Below are 9,908 nucleotides of genomic sequence, written 5' to 3'. Positions count from 1 at the left end.
ATGAGCCCCGAGCCGGTCCCCCCGCCCTGCCCCAGCGTCCCGACTGCGACTGCGGGGAGCCGTTCGCCACGCGCTTAGAGAAGGGAGACGAGGCCTTCCCGCGCGGGCGAGTACGGGACAGCCGCTGAGCTCTTCCGCTCTCTGTTGGCCGGGCTGGCGCAGCCTGACCGCGGCCTGTGCCTGCGGCTGGGAGACGCGCTGGCCCGCGAGGGCCGTCAAACCGAGGCCCTGGGAGCTTTCCGTGGGGCTGCGCGGCTCCGGGCGCTGCGGCCCGAGGAGCTGGGGGAGCTGGCGGGTGTCCTCGCGCGCGTCCTCGGCCAGCGCGAATGGCGGCTGCCGGCTGGAAAGCCGGGCCGCGCCCCCGAGGCGCCCCGCGAGGAGCAGCGGGCCTCGGCGTTCGCCGCTCCGCGTGACTTGCTCGGTTGCCGGCGCGGCCAGCGCCTGCCCCACAAGCCGGTGACCCTGCCGTGCGGGCTCACGGTGTGCAAGCGCTGCGTGGAGCCCGGGCCGCGGCGGCCCCAAGCGCGGCGGGTCAACGTAGTGCTGAGCAGCCTGCTGGAGAAGTGCTTCCCCGCAGAGTGCCGTGTGCGCAGGAGGGCGGGTCTGCAGCGCCGCAGGCAATAGCCCGAGGCCGCGCTGCTCACGTGCAACCAGGCCCTGGACCTGGGTAAGTGGGCAGGCCCTACCCGCACACCTGTGGAGCAGTGCAGCAGGGAGTAGGGAGCTTTGTTGGGGCTTGGAGTTATTTTACCTTCGGAAGGTGTTAAGGTGAAGACAGAGCCAGGGTGCCTGGTGTCAGAAGCCAGGTGCCTCTGGTGGTCACTGCCAGGCACCCGAAGCCTTCGCAAGTATCCCTGGAAGGCCAAGACTGCTTAGCAGTGTAGGGGGAGAGGATGTCAAAAGAGTTTTTACTTGTTTTTGAGGAAAATCAAATAATTGAACACTGAGCGCAGATGCAAGGAATGGAGTACTTTCTAATGGGACGGAATTTACTTTGGGGTTTCGATGGGTGAATCCAGCAAAGGAATTACCGCCACTCTGTGTATTCTTTCATGCCGTCTGACTGTTCTTTCTCAAAGACCATGAGAGGGCATTAGCATGTAATTAACTTATTAGATAGTTACTGTAACTAGGGCATACTTTTTTTTTTTTTTTTCAATAAAATCTGTGACCAGCACCAAGCTTCCTCTTCGCAGCCCCTTCCAAGGAGCTGTAAGAATGTGTAGTTAAAAGGAAGGCCAAATGCTGCAGAGGTGTATGTGAGGGTCATTAGTTTTCTGAAGTCACTGGCTTTGAAACAGGATATATAAGTTAAGTCACCAGCGATTGAAGTTTTTGTTACTAAGAGAATCATCTTGTGTGCTATAGTCAATAGGCATTTTATTTCAAGCTTAGGGAATCTTTTTGAAAATGGAGAAGCTAAATTGCTAACTATCCAGTGCCATTTTTGCAACCAACATACCCATGCTTTGACAAGCTGTATATTTTTGAATTTTCAACTATTTTATCTGTGTATATGTGATGCAGAACAGTACTGTCCAGTAAAAAACAGTTTAAATAACATAGGTAATTTAAAATGTTTTGGTAGTTACATCTAAAAAGGGGAAAGAAAAAGGTGAAATTTATTTTAACAATTTTTTTACACCTCACATACAAAATTTTCTTTCAGTACATCTTCAGTTAAAAACAAAACAAAACACCAGTGTGTATTTCACAATTACTGCTTACCCCAATTTAAAAACTAAATATTTATTGGAATACTTTCTCCATATTTAGATTGCATGTATTTTAGGGTTAAAAATGTAGGCTTACTTGATTAAATTTTTTCTAGTAACTGAAGAGTATCAGTTTTTAAACTTAAATTTCTAAGAAGTAAAATTAGTAATTCAGTTCCTTTATTGTACTACTCCCACCTCATGTTCCTCATAGCTACTTGTGGCTGGTGGCCACTGTCTTAGGCTGAGGAAGTATAGAACTTTAGAAAAATATTACTGGAAATGTAAAAGATCACATTTTAACCTTTAGGAGATGTAAAAACTGAGTTTGAGAACTATCGTATGCTACTATTGGGTCTGTAAATTATCTCTGCAAAATTGTTTAGTGTTACCCAGAAATGTTAAATATGGCCTTTGGCCAAGCAATTTAAAGGTGTATATGCATGTGTGCACTGAGCATATATAGAAGTGCATAACATCAGTAGAGATCTCCCTAGAGAGGAGGAAACAGCCAATAAGAATAGAGTAAATGGGTAACTATATTTTGTTTTTATGGACTACTGTGTAGAGTAAAAATAAATGCTACAGTTACACATTGCCATGTGAACAAATAACAAGCTTATTAAGTGAAAGAAGCCAGACTCAGAAGCTTTTTATTTCATAATTTTATTTATCTGTAAACCCACACAAGCAAAATTATCATCACTTGTGTGAAGTAAATAAGGGCAGTGATTAGTTACCTTTGGGGGAAATAAAGAGGGTAGTTGTGCTAAGTATGAAAGGGACCTGTCAGGTACAGGTGATGATACTTTTTTTTTTATTACAAAAGTTTATTTTTACATCATTTTGTACATTTTTTTCCCATCTCAATTGTAATCCCCGCGGGTTTCCCATCACCAAGTCACCCATGTGCCATCACCATAATCCCATGCATTTCCCTCCCCCCACCCCGTTTTTGATCCCATTCCCTACTCTACCCCCACAAAATGTCTCTGGTATATGGTTGTTCATTATTTTTGTTATTTTCCACCTGGTCCATTATACTCCTGCTATGAGTGAAACCATCCAGTATTTTTCTTTCTCTTTCTGGCTTATCTCACTAAGCATGATCTTTTCCAGCTCCATCCAAGTTGCTGCAAAAGACATGTGTTTCTCCTTTTTGGTTGCTGAGTAATATTCCATTGTATATATGTACCACATCTTTTTTATCCAGTCATCTACTTTTGGGCATTTGGGCTGCTTCCATGTTTTTCCAATTGTAAATAAAGCAGCAATAAACATGGGGGTACACGTATCTTTTTCAATCAGTATTTTTGTGTCTTTTGGGTAGATATCTAGGAGTGGGATTGCTGGATCGTAAGGAAGCTCCATGTTTAGCAGTTTGAGGAACCTCCAAACAGTTTTTCATAGTGGTTGTACTAGTTTGCATTCCCACCAGCAGTGCAGGAGAGTTCCTTTTTCACCACATCCTCGCCAACATTTGTTGTTGCTAGTTTTTTGAAGATGTGCCATTCTCACTGGGGTGAGGTGGTATCTCATTGTGGTTTTAATTTGCAGCTCCCTTATTACGAGTGATGTTGAACATTTTTTCATATGCCTGTTGGCCATCTGCATTTCCTCTTTGGAGAAGTGTCTTTTTAGCTCTACTGCCCATTTTTTGACGGGGTTGTTTATTTTTGTTGAGTTTCATCAGTTCTCCATATATTTTTGTGATCAGTCCTTTATCGCTACTTTTGTGTGAGAAAATGTTTTCCCAATTAGTGATCTTTCTGTTTGTTTTTAGTAATGTCTCTTTTGCTGTACAGAAGCTCTTTAACTTGATGTAGTCCCATCTATTTATCTTTGCCTTCACTATTGTGGCGTTGGGTGATCTGTCTTTAAAGATGTCGCTGAAGTGTATGTCATGTAGTGTTTGACCCACAGGTGATGATACTTTTTCTTGACTTAGGGGATACATAGTATGTTCTCTTTGTGATATTTGATTGAACCGTGTACTCATGATTTGTAACTTTTACATCTATACTGCAGCAATTTAAGAGTTTTCAAAACAGACTGATATAGTCAATTCAGCATAAGATTATTCAGTGCATTCAATATTGTTACCATCAAAGATTAGAAAAGAGAGCCAAGTTTAAACTCTAGTTTAAAATTTATAGAAAAAAAATTAATTTCATGATATCAAAAGTATTTTGATGTAGTAAAAAGGTTAAAGTGTTTGGATCTGAAATGCTTGTGTTTAGACTGGGGCTGATGTTTAATTGCTATAAGATTTGTTTAATTATTATAACTAATTTTAAATGCTGTCCCCAAGTAGAGGTAGAATACCAAAACCCAAATAATATATATTTGGATCCCTTACCTGTTTGGGTTAGGTGGTGCCATCTGACTAATTTTGGTCAATTAGTTGTGAGTGGTTTTCAAAATAAGTAATACATTTGAAATGGTTACTTTTGAGAATAGAAAGAGAATATAAAAGAATATCAGTTATATCATTGATAAAAGTCATATTTTGTAGTATTTATAACATATATGAAAGTGAAATATTAGGTAATACTACAAAACCCAGATGAATAAATAAAATTAAATTTTGCATTGCTAGTACTTCAATTTAGGTGTGGTAAAAATACTAGTTTAAAGCAGACTGAGAAATCAAGGTTGCATATTGTAATTGGGTAGTCACTGAAATTGATTAAAAGCTATAATGGAATATTAAATGTTTGGTTAATTAAAAAGAAACTGAAGAGAAAATACAGCAGAGGATAAGTAGAACAGATGGAAAAGAAATGGAAACATGGAACTTAATTTGCATTATATGTCAACAATCTAAATATTTCAGTTAGGAAAGTAGGAAACCAATAATGACAGGCTGTATTAAGCAAAAGCTACAGACTCTTCACATCTGTGATAAACTTTAGACAAAGACAAGGAAAGGTTCAAATTAATAGAGGAATAGAAAAAGATACAAAGATTGTGCAAAGGAAACTTACTATGATAAAATTATAATGGATAAGAAGGCAAAGAATCTGAGAACTGGAGACATTTATGATAATTGAATTATTTCAACAGAAAAAAATGTCTTAACATTCCTAAACTTGAATGCCCTAAAAACGGGTGTGTATATATACATACACACACAGATACATGAAAGGTGACAAAAATAAAAGTGACAGAAATTTTTTAGGGAAAAATCATAACTAAAAAATCACAACTAAAGCTAGTTGCAGTTTTATTTTTTTTCCATCTTTTTTTCCCAAAAATGATTTGTAGTTGTGTGTGCAGCACTTTGCCCTGATATGTGTGCTCTACAATAAAAACCAAATCTAAAAGAAAAAAAAAGAACTATGGGTTTCCACTGCAACAGCCCCTAAACAGAAATTTATTGCCTTAAAGGTCTATACTGCAAAAGAACAATCAAAATTGGTGATCTACCGCCTCCCATTTTAAGATGCTAGAGGAAGAAAAGCAAATGGAGCAGGAAGGAAGTACTTGATGTTAAAAATATTAGTACTTTGTGCTAGGTACTTCATGTTAAAATACTAGGGACTTGTTTTTTAAATTCAAGAACAAATGAAAAATGTCCACTATCACCACTGGATTGATATTGTTATTTCATAGTACATATGGATATTTTCAAATATGTAAAAATGCCATTCCAGATCATAATTAAAGATTAACATTTTCAGCTGATTTTGATAACAGAGCACACTGGATACTAAGGAAAATGTTTTCTTTTCTTACAATTCCAATTCATTAGTAGACCTGCACTGCAAAAAAATACTACTATATTTTTCATTTCACTAAAAAAAATTTTAAGAGAATTTATCTCTTCCCTTGTATAAATACATGCCCAGTACCCTGCAGCTTGACTTTTGGCTTGGCGCTGCCTAAAATATTTACTATTTGATCTTTTGTAGAAAAAAAATTTGCTTTTACAGTTTTTTTCTCTTCTAGTATTTTTCCTTTTGTAACTTGTAGCAAGAACACATAAGTAGTATTGTTCACCTTCTCTTTTTGCATGAGCTCATTATGCACTTGCTCAGTTACCTATATAAACAGAGAGGATATGTACTAGCATCTGGAAAAAACTAAGCGGTTAGTTTGAGAAAGTAAAGAGCAAGGATTTCAAGCAAACTGAAAACACATATCAGAGGATACATCTTAGGCACTGAATATTTATTTATCAACTAAGGTACACACTGTTGTCCAACTTTAAAAATCCTACAATGACTATCGGCCAAGGAAGATGGTCCAACATAAAAAATGGCTGGATGCTCTGTTTTCATGAACTCTGGCTTAGTCCCTTTTCTGTGGTACCCTGCCAAGTCAGACTTCATATATGACACATGAGTTCAGAGAGAAATACTCCTGGCTTCTGTGTAGGTAGGCTTATATCTGTAGAGGTCACTGTTGTTTGAGGACTTTAAGGAAAAGAAGGGTGCTTTTCCCCCCTTTCCTACTTAAGAGAACACATTATAGATACAATTATAAATGTATCATAATAAATATATTTATAAATAGTTAAATTATAATGATAAATCCACATCTACACACTTGAATAGAAAATCTATGTTACTTTTATTTTTCAGCATGAATTTCCTTATGTAGTTTCAAGAAAATGATTTTAAATCTTTTTAAATACCTATTTATAGCATTAAGATGAGTAGGTATTTACCGTTTGTTATTGGACGTTATGTTTATAGCCAATGTGCTTTCAGGAGGCTGTTTTTCTTGGTACATTGTGAAGTTTTGTTAATTCTCTTATTTTCCGCAGAGAAGCAATATAAAATACATTCATCAAGCTATTAAACTACTTACAATTGGAGGGAAGAAGTTTTTCTTTTGGGGGGTCTGTTTTTTTTTTTTTTTAAAGATTTATTGTATTTATTCGTACAGAACTGGGGTACAGGCCAGAGATGCGGAGGGTGAGAGGATTCACCAGAGATAGAGCTGGAAGCAGAACAGGCAGATCGACGAAGTACACTGCTGAGGGGAGCAGCGGGTGGGTCAGGAGAAGTCTGCCTCACTATATGGTCGCCTCCAAGGCAGGCGGGAATCGAACCCATGCGGAAGTGGCTTTGGTTTCTTAGTGCAGCGCTTTAACCCGCTGTGCCACGAGGGAGGGACCCTGGGGGGGAGTCTGTTTTTTAATTTAATGTTTTTAATCACTAAAGACAATTTGTTTTTAAATGCAGTTCCTTTTATTTGTTTCTATTTTTCATGTCTCTCAACTCCTGGTGATAATTCATTATTGCTGCGTGAGCAGAGTTGTATTTAACCATGAGGAACTATGAGCAGGCTTTACAGGATGCCAGTGCAGTTTATCATAACGAACCTTTGTTGACTAAGGTATTGTATTGGTTAACTATGGAGATCATAAATTTGCTAAATTTATGGAATTTTCTTATTTTCTTAAAGATTTTTTTTTAATTTATGCATTTAAGAGCTGGGGTGTAAGCCAGAGGGATGGGATGAGAGAGGATTCACCAGAGACAGAATGGGGAGCAGAACAGGTGGACTGACTGAAATATGCTGTTGAGGGGAGCATGGTGAGAAAGGAGAGGTCTGCTGCTCTGTGTGGACTAGTTCCCTGGCCAGGGATTGAACTCATGCTGTAGTGGCTGCTGATAGCTTGATAGTGCTGAGTCTTAACCTCTAGCACCACCAGGGAGGCCCTACAGAACTTTCTTAAGAATAAGGAAGGTAATGTGACTAGGTAACTGTACATTTCCTTTAAATTAGAGAAGGTCAAAGGCAGCAGTTGCTTTCATTAAAAAAAAAAAATTTAAAGACGAAATCTCATAATTGAATCTAGATAAACACTAATACAGATTACTCTTAGTAGATATTTGACTGAATAATATGCCTTATACACTAAACAAATACATAAGCAAAATAATATATACTATTATAAGTAATAGAATTATATAAATTTGAGTGTAAATAGGAAATGGTTAAAATTACAGTGCAAAAAGGAAGGTCATGTAGCAGTTGATTCCCAAGACCATTAGATAAAGTAAATAATGGTATTAATAAATGGTGAACATTTTATGTATTTTGGAATAATTTTAATCTCTGGGTATCTTCCTTTGATGATGTAAATAAAGTTTGCTTATCTAAGAATGACAGCTTAAATTGTCCTTGACTTATACTGAAATTAATGCTCTATCAGCTAATAATTAAACTTTTTTTCATCTGCTATATTATTCTTTATCATTCTTTTTTATGAAATGTTGAAAAGTTACTAACCCTGATTAATAGACAAGATGGGAGTAGTCCTTTCTTAAATGCTTTACAACAAAATTGTCTTCCAGTTAGATTGAATATCAAATTGGATTGGGGAATCAATATTTATTGAGCCAAGCCCACAAATATATGTTGTTAATTGTTTGCTTCACTGAAAACATTTTCTATTCCTATTTCTGATGCCTTTTCTCCCATCTCATCTGTCATTCTTCTGAGATAGTGACGGAACCTTACCAAATTTAAAGTTGGTATGCAATCTGTTCTCTTAATGTGGCCTTGAAACTGTTTTGGTCTCAAATTGCAGATATGATGACTCCTCTGTTCTGAGTGTAGATTGTACTTAGAGACATTCAGGTCTGCTCAGTTTCCAAAGTCATCAGTGGTTATTTGTTGTTTTTTATTCTGCTGAATATGAAAATAAAACAAATTATTCTAATGATTCTTTCAGGGCTGTTTATTTGTAAGTATGTAATCATGCTGTTTTAAAAAATATATGCCTGTGTTTTGATAAATCCAGGGACATCATGTGAAAACTCAGAATCTTTCTAGACTGGGAAGAAGTAAGGCCATTTTGAAGGAATTTCTCTATTGCCTTGCTTTAAATCCTGAATGAAATTCAGTGAAGAAAGCACAGAAGCTATGATTTCCTTTCTTTCTTTCTTTTTTTTTCTTTTTCTTTTTAAGATTTACTTATTTATGCATATAGAACTGGGGTACGGGCAAGAGGAGCATAGGCAGTGAGAGGATTCACCATAGTCAAGAGTGAGGAGCAGAACAGGCAGATAGACCAAGTACACTGCTGAGGGGAGCAGCGGAGGGGCAGGAGAGGTCTGTAGCACCATGTGGATCACCTTCGGGGCCGGGGATAGAACTCGCACCAAAGCAGCCATGGCCAGCTTGGCAGTGTTATGCTTTAACCTGCTGCACCATCAGGGAGGACCCCGGTGTGATTTCTTTTCAGTGAGTTTCTTTAAGTCTTATTTACAGCCTTTGTGTCCTGTATGCACAATAAACAAGCAATCTAAATCTGAATATTCATGACAATGTGACTAAAACACACAATTATAATGATAAGGTTCATGAATTTGATAACTTTTTCCCCATGGATAGAGCAGAATGTTTCATGAAATGCTATAAAACATTATATATGTATCTCACTTCTTTGGAAATGCTGACATGATCTATGTGATTGGGGATGCAAAGTGTATTCCCTAAAGTTTGTAATTTCAAGTATCATAATTTGTGTAGGAGATCTACAAAAGATGTCATAATCTATGCAAAATATATCAATTTAACTACATTGGTTGCCTTGAAAAATTTCAGCAAGACTTCACCAACGTTGATGCAGGAATATCTGCTTTTTATGCATAGCTTTGACCTGGTCTTATTAGAAATAAAAGAGTCACACTTAATGTAAGCATCTACCTGTTTAAAAGCCTATGAAATAGTTACACAGCCATAGCACTTCCAATGACCAGGAGTTCTTTGTTTTTGTGTGCTTCCCAACTTTAACATTATTGCCCACTACTACCATACACTTACCTGGTAAGCAAATTTAGTTTTATTTTCTGGAGAAAGAGAAGATCAGTTCTTCATTTTTAACCACTTTAGATAATTGAGAACAACTATTCTCTTTGCCCGAAGGCATTTTTTGAGCCACATGTCTTTCTCGTAGGACTGGTTTTGTAAGGCTTCCTTCCTGCATCTCTCTAGAGATCCACAGCCAACAGCTACAGATGTGAACTTTTGCCTTTCCTTGTATTCACATCGTGATATGTGATATGTGTTTATTTTTAACCTGATACCATCACACTCTTGGCTCCTTTAGAACTTTAGTTAACCAAAATACCTAGTTTTTTTTTTTTTAATTAAAAAGTTTATTTTTACATCATTTAGCACATTTTTTTTTCATCTCAATTGTAATCCCCACGGGTTTCCCATCACCAAATC

The 9,908-nt window shown here is 37.8% G+C and overlaps 1 protein-coding gene across 1 annotated transcript in view; it reads left to right on the top strand.

Annotated features, from left to right (window-relative positions):
* Nucleotides 1-9,908, top strand: part of LONRF2 (LON peptidase N-terminal domain and ring finger 2) — a 22,585-nt gene continuing 12,677 nt past the window's right edge. Inside the window, 7 exon segments of the mRNA XM_004686011.2 lie at nucleotides 1-25; nucleotides 28-98; nucleotides 100-667; nucleotides 3,839-3,856; nucleotides 6,547-6,561; nucleotides 6,976-7,061; nucleotides 8,476-8,594. Coding sequence (XP_004686068.2) covers nucleotides 1-25; nucleotides 28-98; nucleotides 100-667; nucleotides 3,839-3,856; nucleotides 6,547-6,561; nucleotides 6,976-7,061; nucleotides 8,476-8,594 — 902 coding nt within the window.

Source organism: Condylura cristata, unplaced genomic scaffold (assembly GCF_000260355.1).
Source record: "Condylura cristata isolate star-nosed mole 26May11 unplaced genomic scaffold, ConCri1.0 scaffold00020, whole genome shotgun sequence".
In the NCBI taxonomy this organism is placed as follows: Eukaryota; Metazoa; Chordata; class Mammalia; order Eulipotyphla; family Talpidae; genus Condylura; species Condylura cristata.
Note: the sequence above shows the minus strand (reverse complement) of the source record. Positions and strands in the feature narration are given on the sequence as shown.